The following is a 25,535-nucleotide window of genomic DNA, read 5'->3' as shown; positions in this document are numbered from 1 at the left end:
GCGCATGCGTCACTCTTACTCTTACACATACTACGTTCAGGAACGCGCCTCGCCCAGCCCAGCCCAGCCCAGCCCAGGCCCCGCCCCCTCTCCCTCTCCCTCCCCCTCCTCCCACTCCTCCCACGAGCTGAAGGCTCGGGCGATTCGCGCGCATGCGCGCATTCCACGCTTCCCCCCCCCCACCCCCTCCTCATTTAACGATCGATTTGAATCAGCCGGATGTCGCGCGCTCGCTGCCTGGGGTGGGGCGGGGCGGCGAGGCGAGGCGAGGCGAGGCGAGGCGGACGGTCAGACGGACAGCGAGTGAGTTTGATTTCCTATTTTCCGTTGCTTCCCGCTGCGAGTTTCAGGTTGCGGGTGCGGGTTTCACCTGCCTGGGTGGGATTTCGCCCGTGACCTCTGATGGCCTGCCCCTGCTCGGGGGGCGGGCTGCATGACGCACACTTCGTAGCGATGTGGGGCGCCCGCAATGTCTTGCCAAAATAAACTGACTCTCTGCGGGTTTCTTAACTGAAACTGCTCCTGAGCCGCTCAGTTTGGTGCCAGTGCTCCTCCTGCTGTCAGTACTGTCTGCCTACGGTTCAGCCTCGTCACTTCGAAACTCCCAGCGATACGTTGTAGCTCAAGGTCTTTGGTGAACTTGCCTACTGCTTGGCACGGAGCCTGGAAGAGGCAACGCTGTATCCACTTGGAGCCGGCATTTGATTGCCTCGAGGTGCTGTGATTCATAAAGTTTTGTGGCGCAGGAGCAATTCATGTTTGTGCTGGTTGAAGCAAAAACTGGAGATACAAAAACTGCAGATGCTGGAATCTGGAGCGAAAAAAACCAAAATGCTGGAGGGAAATGGTCCTGAAACGTCAACTGTCCATTTCCCGCCATCGATGCTGCCTCGCCCGCTGAGTTAACAGAGAACATTACAGTACAAAACAGGCCCTTCGGCCCACGATGTTGTGCCAACATTTTATCCTGCTTTAAGATCTATCCAACCCTTTCCTCCCACATAGCCCTCTCTTTTTCTGTCATTCGTGTGCCTACCTGTCTCTTACAGGTAGGCACACCTCTGCCGGCAGTGTGTTCCATGCATCCACCACTCCCTATGTAACAAAAAACATCCTTTATACCTTCCTCCAATCACTTTAAAATGATGTCCCCTTGTGTTAGCCATTTTTACCCTGGGGAAAAGTCTCTGATTGTCCACTTGATGTATGCCTCTCATCATCTTGTATACCTCTATCAAGTCACCTCTCATCCTCCTCTCCAAAGAGAAAAGCCCTAGCTCACTCAACCTATCCTCGTAAGACATGCTCTCTAATCCAAGCAGCATCCTGGTAAATCTCCTCTGCACCCTCTCTAAAGCTTCCACATCCTTCCCATAATAGGTGACCAGAACTGAACACAATACCCCAAGTGTGGTCTAACCAGAGTTCTATAGAGCTGCATCGCAGCTCTTGAACGCAATACCCCAACTAATGAAGGCCAACACACCATATGCCTTCTTAATAATCCTATCAACCTGCACGGCAACCTTGAGGGATCTATGGACCTGGACCCTAAGATCCCTTTGTTCCTCCACACTGCTGAGAGTCCTGCCGTTAATCTTGTATTCTGCCTTAAAGTTCGATCTTCCAAAGTGTATCACTTCACACTTTTCTGTGTTGAACTCCATGTGCCACTTCTCAGGTCTGCATCCTATCAATGTCCTGTTGTAATCTACAGCAACCTTCTTCATTATCCACAACCTCCAGCACTTTTTTTTAATTTGAAGCAAAAACTTACATTTAATTTCACATTCCAGATTAGTGTTTGCAGCCTTGCAGTTCCTTGCACTTCATGTGCTGAGGGCTTCTGGTTTTACCAAACTCCAGGTGTAAATAAAAATTCTCATCATCCTTGCAATCCTTCCGCCAACTAGTTTAAATCTGGTCATTGCCTTCTCCGCTAAGAGAAATCTGTCTTTTCCATTCTCTCCAGACAAAATTTTATGTAGCTCCATTAAATGAGGTTGTGTTCCTGACTCAGGATCCCCACTGTACCAATCATAAAAGACCCACTGACACATACACTTTGCCTTCTGACAGTAACTTAATTTTTTTATCTCGTTTCCAATCTCACAGTTCCCAAAGACTATTGCTGAGTCTTATCATTATGTGATCCTGTCAAAAACCTTGATACAAGTTCACATAAACCATATCAACATCACCAGTTTGTTCATCCCTCCTTGTTAACACTTGGCTGATTTATTTAATAAATCCATTCAGACTGTCCTTGATCAATCCATATTTTTCTAACTGGAAATTAATGCTGACTTTCCCAGAAATTTAACTTGCCTATTTCTATAAATCTTGATCACATTTATATTTACTTAGGGTTTTTTTTTAGGGAAATATCTTGTATTTATATGGTGCATTTCTCAAAGCTAAAAGTCCCAAACAGCCTCTCGGGTGCATTGTCAAAAAGTTATTGCCACTGCATTATGTTGTGTGCTATTGATGGAGAAGTACAATGTGGGATGCTGTAAGGGAAAAAAGATGGATTAAAGGGCCAAGAGATTTGGACTGAGAGCCTGAGTTTGGAGCTTTAGCAGCTGCAGGTATAGTGCCATTGGTGAACAGTCAAATTGAGAGGGATCAAGAAACCAGAGCTGGAGATACCCTGGAGGATTGTGTTGTTTAATCAGGATGTCAGCTAGCAAGCACTTGCGACGCTGAGAGAATTGAACTTGGATTCAGATATAGACATTAGAATTTTGGATGAACTCAAGTTTAGAGGGTCGAACAAGAGAGATTGGCTGGGAATCTATTGAAATAGTCAACACAGATGACTTTCAGCATGCCCAATGGCTATGCAAGTCATGCATAGAGGACGGAGAAAATTTTGAAAGGACAATTTGACGAGTTGCTCTCACAAATCCAACTATTTTTATTCAACTGGTCAAAACAAAGTTCATCATGAGATAAAAAATTGTAAATAATCACTGTTTTAATTACACTGTTAAACAATAAAACTGTAGTAATATTTTTGAATGTTTTACCTCTTATAACCACTAATGTTGCAGTTTCAAATTGCTTTTCTTGTGGCTCCCATCATGTTTCCTCTCCATCACCCTGTAACCATCTACAATCCTACAACCCTCAGCTCTGTATTCCACCAAATTCCAGCCTCTTGTACACCCCAATTTCTCATGCCTCCCACCATCAGTGACCATGTAATCCATTATCAACTAGCTTGTTTACACTTGGTGGTAAGCTCGCACAGAAGGAAAGAAGGTTGATCGAGATGAGATACCACAAGGGGTAACTGACATTTGCCAGCAACAAAACTGCTGTGATATGCAACCAATGAGGCATCTGGTGACTCACTAGATCACCTTTCCCGACTGCAGCATCTTTGTGACTGAGAGACCTTTGTTTTTAGATAAAACCCTACTTTCACATTTTCTTTCCCCTCCTCCCAATCTTTTTTTGTGGCCTCAGCAAATAGGCTTCAACTTTTCCCCTGCCTGATATCTGTCTTAGCTCTTTGATATAGTTTTTAATATTACAAAATCACTATTTAGACATGTATCCCAAGCAATTAAATGAAATTTTCACAATTACAATGGGATTCTGCATGAAACACAGAATTGAAACTGTTATGCAACTGCTTGGTGGGTAAGAGTTAAACCACACAGACATGTGTTCCTTGCATTGCTGCATCTGCTAGGCTGCTGGTTCTAAATGTGATCAGCTTTGACTAAGCAACACAATGGCATGCACAGCATTGCTGGGTAGCTCCAATGATACAGGTTCGATCCAGTTTCTAGGATGTTTTCTCTGTGGATTTTTCATGTTTGCCCAGTGACAACATGGGTTTCCCCTGAGTACTCTGGTTTCCTCTCACTTTCCAAAGACGTGCTGGTTGGTAGATTAGTTGGCTACCAGTGTATGTGAGCAGCAGGAGCATTGGGAAGTTGATGTGTATGTCAGCAACAGGCGAGGAGGAGGAGCAGCAGCAACAGTTTAAAAGGGAAAAGTCCAAGTAAGAGAGTGGGTTTTTTTCCTATCAGCAGGCCTAGCAGCAAGAAGGAGCGGCAGCTGTGTCAGTTTAAAAAGATAGGGTTCAGGTAAGAGAGTGAGCTCTGCCGAACCTACCAACAGGCATAACAGCAAGGAGGAGGAGCCATGACTGTTTAAAAGCAGGGATCCAGTAAGAGCTTGTTTTTTCTAATCTACTGGCAGGCATGGCAGAAAGAAGGATGTATAGAAGCAACTATTCAAAAAGGCAGGGTCCATGTAAAGAAAGTTTTTTTTTCTAACTGGCAGCATATAAAAGGGAGGTGAGCTCCAGCAGGAGTGGCCAGTTTGGGGGGGGGGGGGGGGGGGGGGGGGGATCTGTCATGGTCAAAGTGCTGCTGCTGAGATTAAAGTGTGGGCTTTGGTGACCAGAGTGGGTAGTGACAAGGTCAGGATTTCTTTTTCTCCATCTTAATGTCTTAGTCAAAAGCTTATGGAAGCTAGAGCAGTGGTATGTTTCACTGCACGATGTTGGAGATTGGCAACATTTCCAGTGTCCTTGATGACTATACCTGCAGGAAGTGTCTAGCTGCAGCTCCTGGCAGACTGCCTAGAGCAGGTGGAGCTGTGGATGGAGTGGCAAGAGCATTCAGTATGCAGAAAATGTAGAAGGCAGTATGTTTAGTGAGCTGGTCACTCCACAGGTACAGAGGGTTGTTTTTGTGATTGGATGCCTGTAACTAGTGGTGTCCCACAAGGATTGGTGCTGGCACCCTTGCTGTTTGAATGACTTGAATGTGGATATGGGAGGCAAGATCAGTCAGTTTGCAGATGACGTGAAGATTGGCAAAGTTGTTGATAGGGTGGAAGGTAGTCTTTGGCTGCAGGGATATCAGTGTGTTGATGAAATGGATTTTAAAATGGCAGGTGGAGTTTAATCTAGACAAATGTGAGGTGGTGCATTTTGGCAGTACTAATGAGGCTAGGGCATATGCAGTGAATGGTAGGGTCTTAGAAAACATTGAGGAGTAGAGGGACCTTGCACGACAAGTTCATAGATCCTTGAAGGTGGCAGTGTACATAATAGATCTGCTTGTTGGGAAGGCAAATGGAATAATGGCCTTTTATTAGTTGGGTCATTGAATACAGATGCAGGGAGGTTAAAACTGGAGAAGCTAAATCTGTTCTCCCTGAAGCAGAGGAGGTTGGAAGTGGACATGATGAGGTGTATAAAATTGTGAGGGATATAGAAAAACTAGGCACCAGGAAGCTCTTCCCTTATGCGAGCCTGATAAACCTAGAGGACATATATTTAGGGTAAGGGGTAAGAGGGGCTATGAGGGGGACCTTCTTCACCCAGAGAGTAGTAAGTACCTGAAATGCACTGACAGAGAGTGGTTGAAGCTGGTTTGCTGACAGCATTTAAGAAATGTGTAGATGAACATTTGAATCACTTGAACATAGAAAGCTATGGACCAAGGGCTGAGAGATGGGATTAATAGGGAAGGTGCCCACTAGTCAGTGTGGACAAGTTGGGCGAGTAGTCTGGTTCCATGCTATACAATTCTATAATGCCTGATTCGGACTATCTGAGAGAGAATAGGTAACATGGAAATAAGTAGGGAAGTGGCATTGATGGATATGCCCTGAAAGCTCATAGACTACTTCTTTCTTTTTCAATCTTTTTATTAGTTTTCAAATTAATACAGATTAATGTATCAATGTTTATACATGTAATACAAAGAGATCGGGAGAACAATCGTGACGTGGATAATCATAAAGAACAATAAAGTATATAAAAAAACTGTAAATCCAACGATCTGTTAGTGAATGAATATAATATAAAATAAAAAGATTTATTATAAAATATAAAAGAAAAAAATCCCCAAAACAATAAGAAAAATTATAAACAATATATCAAACCAAACTAAGCTAAAGAAAAAATTTTTTAAAAAACAGGGAAAAAAAAACTGGACTAAAATTTCTCAATAGAAACAGAGCAATATTATGTCGTCAACTCCATTCCTCTAAATTGAAAGGTTATTACTCACATAGACTTGATGGGCTGAGTGACCTCTTATGTTGTAAGAAAATACAACAATTATGAAATATGGAAATATTTGGTTAAGATCCAATTTTGAGGCAGTCTGAGCAGCTTATTTTAAATGTTCAGTCTAAGCTGTCTTTGTTTCTGTCTTGCTGTATGATTGACACATTTAAAAATAATCCATTTACTTGTATTCATGTTAATTATATATGTTACAGTAATTAACTTGCAGCACTAATTTTTGGGAAAGTAACATCAAAACTGAAATTGTATATATTTTGTTTAAAACTCTGATATTTAAAAACATCCAAAAGCTTTCAAACATTATTAAAAATTAATCACAACCCTAAATTTAAGAACATCAATTTCTCTAACTTCCAGTAACCACTTCCCTCTGTCCCTTTTTTCCTTATACCACTGGCTCCCATCACCCCATCTTTCTCCTCCCCATCCTCTTGCTCTGCCCATCACTCTCACATTCCTCCCACCAGTTCTCCTCCTTACCCCCTTCCCTGTATTCCATGGTCCACTGTCCTATTAGATTCCATCTGCTTCCACCCTTTGTTGCATCCACCCTTTGTTACTTCCACCTATCACCTCCTAGCTTCTTGTATCATTCCCACTTTCCCCCCTCTCTCACCTGCCTATCAGCCCTCTCACTTGGATCTACCTTTCATCTGCCAGTTCTTGCTCCACCCCTTCCCCCCCCCCCCCCCACCTTTTTCTACTGGCTCTCTCCCCTCTTTCTTTCCAGTCCTGATGAAGGGTCTTGACCCGAAATGTCGACTGTCCATTTCCCTCCACAAATCCACTGAGTTCCTTCAGTTCCTTTGTGTGTTGCCCCTGAATTTCAAGTATTTCTTTGATTGAAATAAGAAAGCAGCAGTGAAAATTCATAAAATTTTTGCTTTCTTAAAATGAAGATTTTTTTTCCCCTTCAGATAAAATTCTGGTTTTTGTGTGATATCATCATCATATTTGTTTTCCTGAAGCAGTCATGAGTACTGGAGTAGATATACCAAAGGGAATGAAGTTGAACAAATATGGAGAGTTAGAAAACCTTGAATTGACTGTGGAATACTGGATTGCACGTTGGGAGAAGAAACATATTGGTTTTCATAAGGATGAGGTTCACAGGTGAGAGTGTATTTTCATTTCCAGACTACAAGTTTTTCAAATTAGGTTTTCATATTAAGGATTTCATTTTTCATTTTCCACATGATGTGCATTTATTAGCAGTTTGATAAGTTCTTCTTTGAGGTCTAGCCAGTTGTTCCTGCGTGACATGGTTATGTTGTTTATCTTAAAAGCCATTCACAAGGGATGAGGAGAGCAAGGTGGCATAAGATGAACTGATACATTCACAGAGTAAAATTATCCAAATACCATCTGTTGTTACTGCATGAGCAGGTATTGGGTGTTGTAGTGGGTTTATTTTACATTTATTATGCGTCTTAGTCCTCGTTTCTGCAAAGGAGTTTCTGTTCTTGATACATTCTATTTATGGGTAGAACATTGTCCCTAAAGTACTTTATGATTCTATAGCCATCACATGTTCTTAATCATCATTTTTCATTTCACTATAATCTTTTTTGACATTTTTATCATGATTTGAAATATTAAACTAATTTCAACATCTGGAAATACTCTGGAATAATTCTAGCCTTGATATCAAGTATTTGTGCATTTTAAAAATTGTATCCACGCAGACAATTCTCTGGGTAATTATGAAAGCTAGCATTGAGTTATTAAGAACAGTTGTGCCTGCAGTAATAATAATCTGGTATTAGAGTCAACAGAAAAGAATTCCATTAATAGGGAAGCATCCAGTCCAGAATTTCCTGGCACAGGCAAGTTGTTCCCATTTGCTGTCCTCTAACCCACTATGTCTATATTACCTTTACTTTCCTCAACAATTAAAAATTGGGACCTTGATATTCACATGAACTTGCCACACCCAGGAAATTCTGGACCAGTTTGTTACTCACCGGAAGGCTTCATGTGGAACTATGGGTGTTTCTCAGGAATATCTGGGCTATTATATATTGCTACATATGCTTCAGGCCAACAGTGTTCCAGTTTGTTTCAACTGGGACAGTAATAGTTCAGGATTTTGACTCCTTGATTTGGAAATCAGTTTTGATTAATTTTACTGTTGGTATCAGGTTTAGTAAATTCAATTTATTGGCAATTATTTCATAGAATACACTTTTAAGATAATGGTGGGATTATGTTGAAATAACTTTATTCATGAAGTGCCAGTGGAGAAGGGAAAGTCGGGTCAGTTTACAGGAACTTGCACATAAAGATAATAGTAAGTTTAATTTGCAGCTTAGCTAGAAAAAGATCATTGGCTTCCAGTACAGTTTGACCTGAACAGAATCTCTAACCATTTGTGGTTTGCTCATTGAGAAAGTGAGATTAACAAGAATAACGTGGCATATTTGATTTGAACATACAAAATAACATGCCTGAGGGCCTGCGTCTCAGTCTTTCAATAAGACTATGGTTGATCCTGTGCATTTTTCCACTGATCCTAATATCCACATTCCCTCAGTTCAAAAATTATTTGATCCTGACCTTGACTTGTTCTGTAACTCCAGCATTACAGCCCTTGACTTGAGAATTCTTAAGATTTACAACCCGTTGCTAAAATAAATACCTTCTTCTAAATAACTCTTCCTTTAGCCTGAGGCTGTGCCCCGTAGCTCTAGGCTCCAAGCTAGAGGAAACTATTTCCTGCAACTGCACTGTCAGTCCCTCAGAAGATGTCTTAAGAAGATCACTTCTCATTCTTCTGAACTCCAATGAATTTAGGTTGCTCTTTCCCATTCTCTTCACAGACAAATCCCCTTATTCTATGACTGTGAATGTACAGTGCACCAACTCTTAGGCGAGTACATCTTTTTGTGGGTATGGAAACTTCTACGAACAGCTCCACGTTAGCAAAGAACATCATGAAAGAGACTGAATTTAAGAAATTGATAAACAGCATGCAAAATAAACATACTTGTTAATCTACCATTGGATTTATTTGACCAAAAAGTTCAATGGCCTGACTATCAGAAGATATGAGCAATATACAGCAGTATGATAAAATGAGGGCTGTTGTTCTGACTTAATGGTCACATTGTGATACAGTGAGATATTGTATTGTCTGGATTAAATATAATATTTTCTGGAAAAATGGAGCAGAGGTATGGGGGAGACTTGGGTGGCTCACCTTGTTTGAATACTCACCCCTAAAATGGGTGCCACAGTTGAGAGTGGAATGCTGAGGCCAGGGAAGATTGAAAATGCAGCCTATAAGTATTGTGTGAATTGGAAGCAGATTAAGAGTTGACATGCACCAGCTTTCTATGATTGATTAACCTGCAGTTGAACACTATCTAATCTTTGGAATGAAGGGCAGCTTTTATTTTACTGTAGCCCTTGAATTTCTGGTACTTATTGGTTGACTTCATTGAGGAGGGAGAGAAGTGCATCTTGAAGATTTTATTTATTGTATGGTTCATAGCAGCAAGATAGGAATTGCCAGAAAATGGAAGACCAAGGTCCTCCTAGTTGTCTATTTACGACCCTGATAATTATACAAAACAACAATACTGGAATTGATGATTGATTTTTGAGTTAATCATTACTAATTAGTCTGCTGCAAACTCTGACAAGGGCCAATGAAAGAGTTTGAAACCATAGTTTCAAAGTCTCTTCTCTTGAGCATACGCACAATCCCAATCTGTGAGAAATCTGGTTAATTTGTTCAAGAATGAATCAGTACCTTCATTATCACACTCAATAGATTTAGTAGAAAAATCTATAGTTGCAAACAACCTTGTTCCACAAATTATTAAAACTTCATGAACATATTGACTTGACCAAGTGTGCACTCAAAATTTGATTAGTATGATCAGGAAAAATAAATTTTTGTGTATTTCATCTTACTACAACATCCATGTGATAGGTGTACCAGTTATTGATTTGACATGGTGAGCTGTGACTGTTGGTAACTTGCACAATGGCAATACATTACTGTTTGTTTTGTTTTAAACTGTGTCAGAAATGTATAATGAACCTTTTCCTGCCTGACTGGAGTATTTATATGGAATCATTATCCAGATTGTCATTCTGTAGGCTACCATTTTCTGAGATTTTAGCATTCCATTTATGGCCTTTTGCACATCCCATAATCTAACTATTATTGGTGGCTGTTGTTCCACTCCCTAAATCTCTCTACTTCTTTCACTTTATGCTATACTTTGCTTCTGCAAAGCACCATGAAATATTTTGCAATGATGAAGGTGCTATACAAAAGATTTTTTTTCATTGAGATTTATACAATCTAAGGCTCCAAAAAGAAAAAAAATATAAGGAGAATTATTTACTCAGTTCATGATTAATTGAACAGAGTGTTCAATTCAGCCTAAATAGAATAGAATATTGGATTGCCACCTGATCGTTGAAAATGTTATTTCTCTTTTTTTTGCTTGTGCTTTATTTGATTCCACTGATTTCCTCTAACTGCTCATTTCCAATCCTGCTTTGCATACTGTCTTTCTTCAAACTCAAGACCCTCAGGACCATCATGCTTTGGTGAATTTTATTGACTGGAAGTATGAATTCACTGAACCCGATCATCAAGTTCTTAATTTGAATGGCTTTATTAAGCTCTGTGTTTTAAAATATAATATTAATGCTCTATTTTGTGTTCTGAATTGGAAGCAATTATCAGTAGGTATTTGTTTCTTAACTGATTGTATTTTTGTAGATTGTTGCAAAAACACCTGGATGCCATTCTAAATGGAAGGAAGCAAATCAGCATTTTTCTTCCACTTTGTGGAAAATCATTAGATATAAAATGGTGAGTAAATTCATGTTCAAGAATTACATTTTAGCTTGTTTGGTCATTGGTTATTCCAGGGTATATGTTACAAAATCAGAAGTGTTCCCTGACTGGCTGAAGTGAGGGGAACATTTGAGATCTAATGTTGATCTTCGTTTGAAACTGGGAAATGTTGCCATTCTAACCAATAAGTCTAAATTTGTAGCAGAGGCTAAATTGGGAAGCTCAATAAATTGTGTAAATGTGAGCAGGAAACAACAAATCCAAAGCAGGAGAACCAGCAGCTGAAAATTTGTATATAGTGATGAATCTGAGCACAATTTGAATGTGGAACACTGAAGAAATTTAGAAGTAGTGATGGCAACACCAGCCCCACCCCCAATATATTATGCAGCCAGGATTAGTGGGTAAATCAGAGTTCAGTTTCTTATGCACTTTATGGCTTAATATCTTGCTATTTAATAAAGATCCAAGATATGCTGAGAATGCAGTTTCTTGTAGTTACTGGACAGAGACTATCCCAGATTCCCATGTGCTGGAAATATTTCTGCCATCAATTACTCTGGTTTAAGCTACAGTGTGAAGCAGGGATATTCTGAAAGATCAGAGGGGATGAATTTATGAAATGCTTTTTATGAAATTGTCAAGTTCCTGCTTTAAAATGTTATTGCCCAACTGGTAAATTGGTTTATTATTGTCACATGTACCAAGGTACAGTGAAAAACTTGTAATGAATTGATTTATATGAGCGGTATGCAAGACAACACTGCATTGAGGTACTACAAGGTAAAACAATAACAGTTGACACAATGACATCCCAGAAGAAAGCACTGGCTGAGAAAAAGGAGAATTTTTAACTGTCAGATCTAACTGCAGAACTGGGGAAAGATTGAGAAAGAGTTCCTGCAGAAATTCAGCTTGATGAGCAAGTATTTTGTGTTTGCTACCTGCAAGAATAAGGAAACAGGCTATAGAGAGGAAATTATCATGGTTGTGAATGCTGTCTAAAGTAGAATGGGTGCGAAAGAGCAGGTAATGATAGGGAATCCCATAATAAAGGGCTTAGAGACTTCATTCAGAAATGAGAGCCTTGAATGGTGTATTTCCCATCCTGTGTCAGAATAAGAGATTTCCATTAGCAATTGTAGAGGAATTTGGAAAGGAAGGGGAAAAATCTGGTTGACAAAATTCATATCAGAACAAACAATATCATTAAAAACATTTGAATAAGGATCAGGAGTTTTGGCCTCACAATTCACCTCGTTATGACCTTGCACCTTATTGTCTAACTGCACTGCACTTTCTCTGTAACTGTAACACTTTATTCTGCACTCTGTTATTGTTTCACCTTGTTCTACCTCAATGCATTGGTGTAATGAATTGATCTGTATGAATGGTATGCAAGACAAATTTTTCACTGTATCTTGGTACATGTGACAATAAATCAATTTACCGGTTGGACAATAACATTTTAAAGCAGGAACTTGACAATTTCAGCATTAGTTGCCTGTGCTTTATGCAGGTTGCCATAGAAACACATCAAGCATGTAAATTATCATGTAGCTAGAAGGGCTAGTGTAAGAAAGAGGGAGATGATGAAAATATTTGTGAAAAATGAGATATTCAAAAAAAAATCAAGCTCATGGGGATTTCAAATGCTTTAAAATTAATTGGTAAAAAGATTAGGGTGAGGAGGATAAAGAAATAACCCAGTATGTCAGAAGCCTGACAAGTATGTGTAATGAGCAATAAATCACTCCGTAGAAGGGAAGTAAAAGTAGAGGAAAGGCAAGGCATGGAAAACCATTTGATGCAGTATATCTGGAATCCCATTCCCATCTTTACTTTCAATTTCTTTTTATTTTTATGGCCCTGATATGAAATTAAGGTAATAATTGAGAAGGGCACAAATATAAAGACCAGGAGAATGGGGGAAATAGAATGAGCAATGGTATTGGCAAACAATGAATGGATAACATTTAGAGTAGAGTTTAGAGTGTGAGGAGTGGAGCAGGATGGGAGAATGGAAATACACTTTGTGGGGGAGAAAAGATCAACTGAATGCTTGTGAGGGACGACGAATTAAAAATTAAATTAAAGCAAGAGATCCAGTAAGTATGCGACAGGAGAGGGAATGACAAAGGAGAATGTGGGAAGATTAAATAATTAAAAGAACTAGTTGAAGGATTTAGGAACATTGAAATTAGAAAACATAAAGAAAATATTCCTCAAACAAGACTCTAAAGAAGGGAGGTGAAATGGAAATCTAGTCATACTACATCCATTGACTTCTTTCCTCCTCTTATCAACTCTGCTAGTTACATCCTCAGAAAAAAAAATTGCTGAATTAGTCAAGCATGATTTTGCTTTTATCAAACCATTTTGGCTGTGCATAGTGTTAAAATAGTTTTCTATAGGATCTGTTGTAATATCCTAAATAATAGTTTCCAGTATTTTGCCAAGATCAGATTTTATCTAAGCTGGTCTGTAATTCCCAATTTCTTTCTTTTCTTAAAGTGTTAACCTTTTTCAGCTAACCACAGATTAATAATGTTTCCCATCAAGTTTTTAATTCTCAGTGGACTGTACATTTTGTTGAGAATTATTGAATTGCTCTTAAATTGCCATTATTAATATAGTGGCAACATTTAAGAAAAATGCTAAATCACCCTTGAATTTGCTTGTTTTTTTTTTCAAGTTTAACACTCTGGTTTCCAATGGAATCAATCCCTTTGTGAGCTGCAATTTTTTATGCACTGTGATCACTTTTTCCTACAGGATCACTTGCCATGAGATTACAAATCAAATTCAATTCATTACATAAGACATGACCTAAAATATCAAGTTTTCTCATTAGTTCCATAACACCTTTTCCAGTAATCTGCTGCATTGCATTCTATAACATGAAATAATCCTCCAAATTGTTTGTTTTATTTATTGGATTTGCTGAGTTTAATTGAAGATGAAAGTCTTCCTGAGTTATTTTTACTCCCTTTATAACAAGATAGCCAAATTTGAGCCTTGGTGGAACCTTTGCCATGGATGTTTAATTTCTGTTGTGGAAGTAAATTAAGGGTTGCAGACATTGAACATATTTTATTGCGCAACTGCAATATCAAATAAAAGGAGGGGCTGGAGGAAAATTGTTCCAGACACAGTCTCTTAGACTCTTAACATTTTTTTCAAGCCTCAATAACAATGCATTTAAGATCAATTACCCCAAGGCACTTCAGAGGAGCATTATAAAAACAAAATAAATTGATGGGAGTAAAAACAGAAAATGCTGTAAACACTCAGGAGATCAGGCAACATCTGTGGAAAGGAAAACAGTTAATGTTCTAACTGCTACTCCAGTTGCTATATTTTGAGGTGAAATCAGTGATATGTTATTATTCCGTCTGTTATTATTCCATATTATTTAGTCTCGTGTATCAAAAATATTCATTTTTTTCTACTCAACATTCCACCATCTTCTCTGCAACTGAAAACTAACTTGCTTTCTCTCATTCGCAGTTCTGATGAAGGGTTTCAGACCAGAAATGTTAACTTTTTCTTTCCACAGATGCTGCCTGACCTGCTAATTGTTTCCAGCATTTTCTGTTTTTATTTCAGATTTCCAACATGTGACTTTCATGAGTTGTTAGGTGTCTGAGCCAAAACCTGCATGCAAATGGATACAAGGAAATTTGAATGATAGAGCCCTGTTGTGAAACAAAAGTAAGCATCTGTAATCAATGTTTTTATTAGACTAAATAGAGAATTATTGATTTCTGTTTTATCAGTGAAACAGATGAACTTGTCACTTCATTGCTCTTTGTAGATCTTTGCTTATTGTAAATTAGCTGATATTTTACCCCACATATCTGTGATTTCACCTCAAAAGTATTTTGGTGGATTCTTGAGGACACTATGTACATAAATAAAGTTTGGGTTTTTTAGATAAAGTTATGCCTCTTCATATCATGCCTCTTCATATCATTAATTGTCTCTAGGCTTCATGACCAAGGACACAATGTTGTTGGTGTGGAAGCTTCTGAAGTAGCAATAGAAGAATTCTTCACAGAGCAAAATCTGGCCTATACTCGGGAGCCTGTACCAGAAATGCCAGGTGCAGAAGTATTTAAGGTTAGGTTAATTCTCTTCTTGTATATTTCATCTTACCAAAAATGTATTAAGGTTAGTTATTTTATCTCAGGGAAGTAATAACATGGATCTATAATCTGTTAATTTTTTTTGTAATATTATGTTGCTAAACATTTCTGCAAGTCGGTATCAGATTAAATATAGAAGTTCTGAACTACTGGGTGAGCTCTGTTATTTATTACCTGGCAGCATTCTGCTGCTAGTGCCTGCATGGAAGTCAACAATGGAGCAGGAACTCACTGAGATTCCTCAGAATTGACAGTGGATCTCAGATCAAGATCAATGAAGCTCCAGCTGCAAAGAAGAAAGTCAGTGTCATTTTTGCCTGAGGTTTGTGAGGTGGCCTTGTGAACCTCTGGTAGCAAAATAAAATAGTTGGCAAAGACTGATGGTCGGTACTACTGGTTGCTATGTTTTCAACATCAGATAAGCTCTGTGGCAACAAGATATGGATTGTATAATGTAGGCTGAAGTTGCAGTATTTCTAGGGCTGTCTGGCCGTATGTGAAGATTTTTTTTTTGTTTTTGCCAACTTTCTCCACTATTTTTCCCCACCATGGCTGCTGATTTGTTTAATTTCACTGTTTGCTCTAAATATAAAGTGATTAAATTTGGGGGATTGTGATTGAATCAAATATTGCAATGTATAACTTAATTTCTGTAACATGTTGTATGTTCCCATTGTTTGAGAGGAATAAGCAGCTGAACTCCGTGTACTTTTGTTTACAAAAACAGCATTGCTTGCTTAATTTTATTGTATTTCTGTTTTCATACTATTTTATTTTTGCTTTAGTTTAACACTTGTTTGGTTTTAGCTTTCAGGATTTTATGACTAACAATGTTTGTAGCAATAATGTATGGACTTTGTAGCAACTGTGTGATTTTGCTGGATTACAATTCATAACCTTTTGGTATCAATTTGTCAGCGATACTATTTCTGCGATAAGACAATGCATTTTGCAACATCCACTGCTAAAAGTGGAAACTCCATTAGTTAAGTAGCAAAAAGCTAAACAAAATATACTGTAATTACTCTTTATATAAAAAAAAAATTTCAGTCCACATAAAGGCATGTACGTCATGAAATCTGTGCGGTAGGACTATGTTGAGAACTGTTAGTAATATTACAACATTTAACATTAAGATTTATAACTTTATTTCATTCCATCCACCAAGATACAGAATGATTTAGTTGTAAAGGGATGTATTAACTTGCAGAATTTTGATACTTATGATGAGTAAGATACTAAAATTATATTTTTGTACAGTTTATTTTTTTAAAATGTCTTATGGTCCAAGGAACCCCGTCTTTAGACATATTCTGCCAATTTTAAATGGCCCAATAATTTGAAATAAGTCATCCTTTAGGAGTGTATTACCTGCGTAGGAGACAGGTGAGGGGACTAGAGAGAAGGGAATAATTTACACCAATTATTGTATTTAAGCCTTGTATTTAATTCTTTTTGACAATGGGGGGGTGGGGTGGGGGAGGTCAGTATTTTCACCCAAAGAAAGGCATATACTTATCAGGCTCTTCTTCTGATCAAAATACAGCTGGGGGGAGAAGAAAGCTTAATTTCCTTTTGTGTTTTTATTCCAGAGTTCTGATGGACGCATTTCCTTGTATAACTGATATATTTAATTTCTCAAGGTGAGGTCTAAATTGATTCATAGAGTTGTCTAGCATAGAGATGGGCCCTTCAACCCACCAATCTGTGCTGAACTTTTTGCCCTACTAAACTAATTCCATTTACCCACTTTAGGTCCTTATCTTTCTATGCCTTGCCTATTCAAGTGACTAAGTGTCTCTTAAACATAGTGATCATATCTGACTCCACCGCCTCCTCTGGCAGATATCAACCACTCTGTGTAAAAACAAAAATTTCCCTTTAAAACTCCTTCCTCTCTATACCCTCTTGATACTCCTACCATGGGAAATAGATTCTGACTACCCTCTCTGTGCCCTTTATAATTTTATATACTTCTATCAGGTCACCCCTCAGCCTTCCTCACTCCAGGGAAAACAAATCCATGCTATCCAATTTCTTCCCCATAACTAAAGTTCCCATATCCAAGCAAAATCGTGCTGCATCTCCTCTACACTCTGTCCTATGTAATCACATCTTTCCTATCATGTGGTAACTTGAACTGCACATAATACTCCAAGTATGGTCTAACCAGCATTTATAAAGTTGCAATATAACATCCCAGCTCTTATATGCTATGCCCCGTCCTATGAGGACAATATGTCATATGCTGACTTCACCACGGTATTAACCTGTGTTGCCACTTTCAGGGAACTATGAACTTTGACCCCTTGGTCTCGCTGTTCAGCAACATTCCTTAGTGTCCTACTAATTGTACATGTCCTACAGTATTTATTGTTTTTGCATAGTTAGAAATTGATTTTATAATGTCAGTGCCACATTTTGTCTGCTTGTTCTGTTCCAAGATTGTCAAACACTTGTGCATTTTTGTTTCTGATGTATAGTTTGATTGCTGGAAAATTTGATGGGATCTGGGACAGTAATTCTTTGGTAGCTATCAACCCACCTGACCAACAACGGTGAGTAATTCTTTGCTGTCTTAGGAAGAATTAGCATTCAGTTGAAACATCAGGAATAAACAAAAAACATTATTTCAATTTTTTGTGGGGGGAAAAAAATTAGTTTTTTGAACATGATTCATGCTTGTAATTGCATAATGGATCTCCCACACTTAAGTGAACCTGAGAGTTTGTGATTAGCTAGCTCCCTCAACTATTAGCTATTAACCCCTGATTTACATTTGGTTTAGAATGCAAATATGCAGTGCCTTCTAAAGGCTGTATTCTGAAGGAATGCATTTGGCATCTCCAAGCCATAACTGAGATCAGAAATTGTAGGTGCTGGATGAGCAGACTTCCATCCTTCTTGTATTGTGGTATACGTTATTAGCACTAAGTAGCCCACAGAATGCAGTATATTACATTACAGATAGTATATTTTTTAAATACTTGTTTAATAAAAATGAAAATATACTGAATAATATAATGGTCAAGCAAAATACTATTGATGTGGGAAATCTGTAATGAAGGTAGAAAATGCTGGCAAAACATAGCAAATTAGGATCAGTGGGAGAGAGTCAAAGTTGATGTTTTAGGCCAGTTCTTGTCCAAAAGATGGCATCTTTCACAATAGAACAGTCAATGCTTAAACATGAATAATGTTCCCTTTCCTGCCCCAGTATAACAACTAAGCGAGGCAATAAAGTTAAATGTACAGCATGTGAAAATACTATGATTAATTTAAAAAATTTCATTGAACAATAAAAGAGCAAAGCAAATCTGAAAGTGAATTAAAAACTAAGTAAGGAAGACTATTTACTAAATGAAATTGCATTCATTGAACTCATTCTGAAAATTATTTTAGTTATGTCAAGTTTATGATCACACTTATGGCTGAAGGATGCTGCTACCTTCTTGATTCTTACACATTCAACCAAAGCCAAAGTATTGGTAAGTTATTTATTGTTCTACTCCTGTTCTAGTTGAGTTTTAAGATATGAAGAATAACATGCATTTACATGGGTTTCTACAAAATAATAAAAACTTCTTGTAGTACAGTTAAGCCCACTGGAGAAAGTTAGAAAAGTACAGTAAAACTGATAATCTGGCACCCTTGGGACTTTAATACTCCTGTTAATACACCAATGCACTTTTAATTCACTTTTTTGAATTAAAAGTTAGAGTAGTGTAATAAATTTTTAAGTGAACCAAGTGAGTTTAAAGGGAGCACAGGAAATGGAACCCCAGTGAGTTTGAAAGTGACTCTGGGAAACGGGGCCGTGTGAGTTTAAAGGGAACATAGCCCAGTGTTTAAAAGAAGCAGTGAGTTTAAAAGGAGTGTGTGAATGGAGCCCTGGTGAGTTTAAAGGGATCTTGGGAACAAAGCTCTGGTGAATTTCAAAGTACGCAGGAAAAGGGACCCAATGAGTTTAAAGAGAGGATGGGAATGACACCCTGGTGTGTTTAATAGGAGTGTGGAACTGTGAGCTGACATGGAGTGTGGGGATGGGGTACCAGGGAGTTTAAAATGAGCACAGATTGGAGGACCTAATGAATTTAAAGGGAGTTCAGGAACCAGGGTCCCAGTAGTTTAAAGGAGTGTGGGAAACGGGGCCTAGTGAGTTTAAAGGGAATGTGGGAAACAAAACCAGGTGGACCAAATGCTGAACCATCAATGACTTTCACAATAGTATCCTCCAGTAATAACTAAGGTCCTATGTAATTTGCTGAATGAACTTCAAAATATTCCATCTGAGCTGCAGATATGGTGACAAATTTGTTGTGATAATTTGCAAAAGTCAATGGATGTATTTACTTCTGGAGTGGGATCAGAGAGTAAGAAGCTGAAAGTACATGCATATTTTTATACATTTTTCAAACATATAACTCATGCCATTCAATCATATATGTGAAGTGTTTAATGTAAGTAACTATTTTTGTCTTTTCCTATATGCATCCCGTGGTGCACTGCTCCAATCCTGCGATGTGACTTGTTTGTTTTGTGGAGTCTGCTGCACAATTGGATGAGTCTTGGGTGTGGGATTGTTTGGGTGCAGAGTGAGCTGTAGGAGGGAGGTTAGAAATACTGACTGCAGCTGAGATGAAGGTGAAAGATCCCAGAGGCATGAGCTAGTTGATGATTCAGTCTATGGCAGTAGAGGCCTGATATTGTAGCATCTGCAATATTGTAATTTAGCTAGGGCCTTGGTGATAACTGTTATACAATTAAGGGTGGCATGGTGATGCAGCTGGTATAGTTGCAGCCTCGCAGCTCCAGTGATCTAGGTTGAATCCTGACCTCAAGTTGACTGTGTGTTTTCCTTATGATTGTGCAGGTTTCCTCCAAAATCTCCTGTTTCCTTTTGTATCCCAAAAATGTGTGAGTTGGTAGGTTAATTGGCCACTGTAAAATCCCTCTAGTGTGTAGATGAGTGATAAAATCTGGAAGTTGATGGGAATGTCAGAAGGATAAAATGGGGTAGGGTGGAATTAGTGTAGATATGGGTGCTTAATGGTTGGCATGGGCTCAGTGGGTTGTTGGACTTGTTTCCATGCTGTATCCCTCTGATTCTATGAGTATGACAATAGCATATTTCCACATGTCTATTTGTGCCATCAGGTTATCCATCTAATATAATAAACTCTTTGCAATGATGTATATAACATTTAAACACAGTCAGACTTGTTAGTTTTCTGATTTCCAGTTCTTGTCTTCTATCTCTTCTGAATTTGTCCTCTGGTTCTTTCTGCATTGTTAAACTATATTCACTCCAATAGCAATAGAAAAGCTCTGTGTAACTATTAGTCTGAGCCCTGCTGAGACTTGTACAGGCCCCACTTCCATTGTAGTGGATCCCAATGCTCTAGGAAATGTCCTAATGTCTCAGTCTGTCCACTCATGGATTTATCTGCACTCTTCCAGTTTTCACGTTGTTCCAACAAAGTCCATTGTAAGTTCATGGAGCAACATCTTCTGAGTTGGCATGCCTTGGCCCTTGGGGCTCAATACTGAGTTTTAGATAACCAGACTTTCCTCATTCTCGCATCAGAACTAGCATTTATGTGAGAATTGGCTGGTTCTGGTGTAAGAGCAAGAAATGCTGGGGGTGCTTAGCAGTTCAGGTAACATCTGTGGGGATTGTTGAGGGAGGATTGGCAGTTTGAGTACATGACCTCTCATTGTGGGTAGTTGTCAGCCTAGGGCTTATAAGATCGATCACCTTTCAACAGGATATCTGTGGTCATTGTATGTGATATTGCAGTGTATTGCAATATTAGACTACTGTTGTATAGTACATAAGTGTCAGTAAATTTGGAATACACAAGTTCTGAAGTTTCTGATAGCTGTTCACTTTCTGAATGTCCAATACCACTGGAGCCTAATGAATTGCTTCTATTCCCTCATCTAGCTAAGCGAGAAGGTGGCTTAACCAGCCATCAGTTTAATTTTCCCCAATTTTTTAATGGGTGTGGCTTATATTTGTAGATGGAAAGCCATTTTGCAAAGCAGGGCCTCTCACTGAGATTGAAGCTGACATCAAGAATGTTGCTGCTGGGAGATCAGTGAAAGTTAAATGGGTGGATTGGCAGCAAATACAACAGACTCTTCAATGGAAGGAAATTCTGGGACATCATTTTCCTTTAACTTATAGAACTTCTGTGCGTTGTCAGTCTGAATTACATTAAGTAAAAATACTGCATCTGGGACAGTTGTTAGTTCTAGACTCTGTGCACTTACTAAACAAAAAGGATAAGAGATTTCAAATCGAAAAAGATACAGTCTACAACTTCTAAGCCTTTGAGAAAGAAAACTTAAAAAATGAAGCCAACAGCCTACATGTAAGGATGTCAACACAAGTCAATTAATTCTTGATCAATGATTGATAATGGCTCTGGAAGTCACTTTGCACTGCCCGCCAATGAATTAAAAGGAATAAAACTTCATTACAATAAAATTCTTAAAGCTCTTCCTCTCCAGAGGTTGAGCTTTGCTATGGTACTTGGAGAATTTCTTTTACCCACATCTTTTCAGCCCAAGAAAGTTGGTTGTTTATTTGTGTACAGGTCTGTAAATTATTTATATATTAACATTTTTGTCACTAACTTTAAATCAATAACAGAATGAAATGTTGGTTTGCTTTTGCAGGCCCACCATTTTCTGTCCCTAAAGATAAAATTGGGGACCTGTATGGTGAGTTTTTAATCTACTTTATTAAGAATTTTCATAAATAAAAGAATCTTAAAATGCATGTAGTTTCACACATTATTGATGTAAAATTGTGATAATTCCTGTGGAAATCATTCTGGATGATAGGTTTTAAAATGCTCCCAGGAAAATACTGCTAGAATTGGTGCTGTAACAGACCTTTAAGGCTTTGCACTACATCATATTCTGCATAGATTGAGCTAGCACCCAGTCAGGCAGTCAATTTTCACCAGTACAGCTCATTTCCAAGAAATTCTGGTACTTTTGCCTTGATTGCAATTACTACTTATTCCATTATTAGTCCATTATTATATATTGTTTCAGTGCAGCCAGGAGTGAAACTTAATTGTAGAAAGAAATTGCTTCTATTTCCTCATAAATTGATAGAAGATGAGAACAAAGAGAAAAACTGGTTAAGATAATTTTAATAGATGCTTGATAACTGTGTCTATGTTATTTAAAACCTTTTATTTGCAGGTTTCACATCCACAGTTCTCACTATCTTTAAGATTTTGTTTTATGTTAATAGTGTTTTGTCTTTATAATCTTCCTTTGTCCTACATCACTCCAAGATTGCTTTGCTGCTTTAATTCTGATGCTCCATTGTACCTAAATTTTATACTCCTGTGTTAGTAGCTGTGGTGTCAGCTGCCAAGACCCCAGAAATTCCCTCCCTTGACCACTCCACCCCCCTCCCTCTTTCTTCCTGTTAGGACTCTACATAAAACCTGACTCTTCGAATAATCTTTTGCTCATCTGCCCCAGCATCTCTTTCCAAGTCTTTTGTTGAATTATTCATCTATAGGTTGTTTTCTGGTACTTCATGTGAATAACCTTTCACATTTGTATTTTAACAAATTGAACCTTGTTTTAAAAAAAAAACTGCCACTTTGAATTTAGCTCTGTGTACTTATTTTTGGGTACTTTACAGGCCAATCATGCAACATTCAGTTGATAGAATCATTGGATGCTTTGACTGAACGTCAGATTTCATGGGGACTGGATTCCTTCATTCAAGAAATCTATCTAATTACACTGAAGACCAATACACAGTCCTGATCCTTCATGCAAGGTTTGGAAACAGCAGGTGCTGGAAATCTGAAATGAAACCAGAAAATGTTGGGAAAACTCAGCAGGTCAGATAGCACATGTGGAAAGAGAAAAGGAGTTAACATTTTCAGTCAAGCACCTATCATTAGAACTCTGAACTTGTGATGAAGAGTTTTAAACCTGAAATATTAACTGTTCCTTTTGCCATGTATAGTATGCATTCTGATCTGTTTTTTTCCAGTATTTTCTTCATGAAAGGACACAAGGTACATAAACTTTATCATTAATTTTGCAAAACGCAAGTGAATCTAATTAAGGTAATCAAAACATCGGACTGTTAATCGTTTTGTAGCAGGACTTGTATAAATATTCTGTTCTGTTTTTAAGGGTCTACACACATCAAATATAGATTTAGGCAGTACTGCATTCATTATTGCAAATAGTTCTCCATCACCCTCCTTTTCAAACACCTTTTGCTCACTTTCTCTTAACCCAATCTTGACCCTCTATACCCTTGCAAACCCTCACCCCAAATCCAACTAAGTTTTCTTATACTTCAGCTTCCCAGATCTGTGCCCTTCCTTCCTATAATTGTGTTTGAAACTCTACAAGTGGGGATACTTCCGCATCAAGTACCAGAAAAATCCAAATCAGAATTGAAAAGGCATCAGTTTTGACTTTTTCCATGCAATATTATTACATCCCATATATAAAATTTCCAGCACAGAAACAACCATTCAGTCTTGATGTTCATGTTCCATTTGAGCCTCAATCACTCTATTCTCATCAAACCCCATCACCATAGCTTTGTGTTACTCTCTACCACGTATACTTAAATAGCTTTCCGTGCTTGCATTCCATTTCTCTGCAGCATCAGTATGATTGACTGTAGCAAGGGTGTTTTCAAGGGCACACCTCTTATTTACCTGCTCAATGGGATTGCTGATGTACACCATTTATTGAGTTATTCCCAGAACATTTCCATCATTGGCATCCCTTCTGCACTGTGTACTCTTACTTGAAGTGTGAATGGCCATTGCTGTTTAAATTACTTCCTGCCTTTTAGGAAACATCATGACATGAGGCCAACTGCCATGTCTCAATGACACAATTTTTCCTCTATAGCACTGCTTTGAAACTTCTCTGCTGCCTCTTCTTAAATATCAAACTGTTCAATATTCAGATGTCAGTTATCCCTAGCACAGAAGACCAAAGCCATGGTCTTCAGTGTTGACCCAAATTCTTACTGATATCAATTCCACCCCCCTCACTGTCTCTAAACCAGCTTGTTCATAACCTCGACATTTTTTGTCTCCACTTGTACCTTCTTCACCCTGACCACCCATTTGTATGTTTCTGATATTACCTAAACTCATCTGCTGCTTAAGTCCTCTTTCAAGCATGACTATTCTAATAGTATCCTGGTCCATCTGTAAAAGCTCATTTTCAACTCTGATGCCAATATCTGTTGCCAAATCCTAGTCATCTATAACCTTGCCTCCTTTAAGTTGGCTTCCACTTTCCCAACATCTCATTTAATATTATTATCCTTGTGTTTCAGTCCCTTTCATGGTTTCAACTTCCTTCTGTGACCTAAAGTTACCATCACCCATCTCTTTCCATTTATAAGCCCCAATACCTCCCAAATTGTACATCTTTTCATCATCAGCTGACTGTACCCCCCTATGACCCACCATAGCTCCTACACTCCACATTGTTTAAAAAGTTCCACCCCTTAAATTACCACCCTAAATCCGTCCTATTTCCAGTTCTGGCTCTAAATGCAGTTTTTCTCTGTGTACAACTATGAAATGTTGACAACTGTGTTACCAGTGTCCCATCAGATGCCAGTGGAAAAACAATTCTAAAAAACTTTGCTAATTCCTTGCCATGTTTTAACCTGTGCTGTTTATTAGATTACTGCCTTTTCATTGAAAAATGGAAGAACCTACAATTATGTGCATAGAAAGAAACGTGCTTGAGAATTTAGTGTGATGCTGGACTAGGTTATGAACACTGGTTTCTTAGACTAGGCTTGTGTTCCCCTGCACAGGAGAAGTAGGGAATGGCAGAATTCAGGTTTTTAAAATAATGTATTTCAATTTGAGTAGGTAACAGAATGTGATCTTAAAATTAGACCCAAGCCATTCAGAAGTATCATGAAGCATTTCTTTGAATAATCAATAGAAATCTTAAAATCACTCAGCCAGAAGTCTGTGGACACTGAGTGAATATAAACAAAAATCTTCCATTTTTTTTAAAGCTTTTCATAAGTAATGGTATCACTGGATATGGCTCTGAGGTGTAAATTGTGTTGTTGTGCAGATCAAGTATAAGCCAAGTGCAAGGGGGCAAGAGGCACAGTTTTGTTCCAATGCATTTTTTTTTACCCTTGTATCTTTAAATCAATCGTGCATGGATTGAGAACCATTGAGTTCTCATGATGAATGTCATAACCAGAGCTTAAATCAACAGATCACCATTGCACTACTTTTTAAGTTGATCAAAATCAGATATTCAGAAGAGTGCATTGTAATGATTTAAAAATCACTTTTGGAAATTTCTGGTCATTTTTAGATTGAGAGGTTGAAAATTATATCAATGCAAACTGATATCCAGACAGTCTACATGTATGCAAGTCAGAATTTAATAACATTTAATAACATTGTAGATCTTAGGAGTATAGAGATAATAAAATGTATAACAATTA

The 25,535-nt window shown here is 38.2% G+C and overlaps 2 protein-coding genes across 4 annotated transcripts in view; one reads left to right on the top strand and one right to left on the bottom strand.

Annotated features, from left to right (window-relative positions):
- Positions 1-595, bottom strand: part of LOC127570222 (lysine-specific histone demethylase 2) — a 69,488-nt gene extending 68,893 nt beyond the window's left edge. Inside the window, exon 1 of one of the 3 annotated variants that reach the window (XM_052015522.1) lies at positions 375-595. In XM_052015522.1, the coding sequence (XP_051871482.1) occupies positions 375-435 (61 nt within the window). In that variant the 5' untranslated portion in view covers positions 436-595. Of the gene's footprint in view, positions 1-370 lie in introns of all 3 variants that reach the window. The other 2 variants (XM_052015525.1, XM_052015521.1) reach the window with 2 other exon arrangements.
- LOC127570226 (probable thiopurine S-methyltransferase) lies at positions 133-25,535 on the top strand. Its single transcript, XM_052015530.1, is given in 10 exon segments — positions 133-303; positions 7,033-7,177; positions 10,806-10,898; positions 14,873-15,005; positions 16,624-16,652; positions 16,654-16,674; positions 17,515-17,589; positions 18,434-18,519; positions 21,716-21,760; positions 22,707-25,535. Coding segments are annotated over 10 exon segments (906 nt in total). The 5' UTR covers positions 133-152; the 3' UTR covers positions 22,835-25,535.

This window comes from Pristis pectinata, chromosome 5 (genome assembly GCF_009764475.1).
Source record: "Pristis pectinata isolate sPriPec2 chromosome 5, sPriPec2.1.pri, whole genome shotgun sequence".
Taxonomy (NCBI): domain Eukaryota; kingdom Metazoa; phylum Chordata; class Chondrichthyes; order Rhinopristiformes; family Pristidae; genus Pristis; species Pristis pectinata.
The sequence above is the reverse complement of the archived record's forward strand: the minus strand, read 5'-3'. Positions and strand labels throughout refer to the sequence as shown.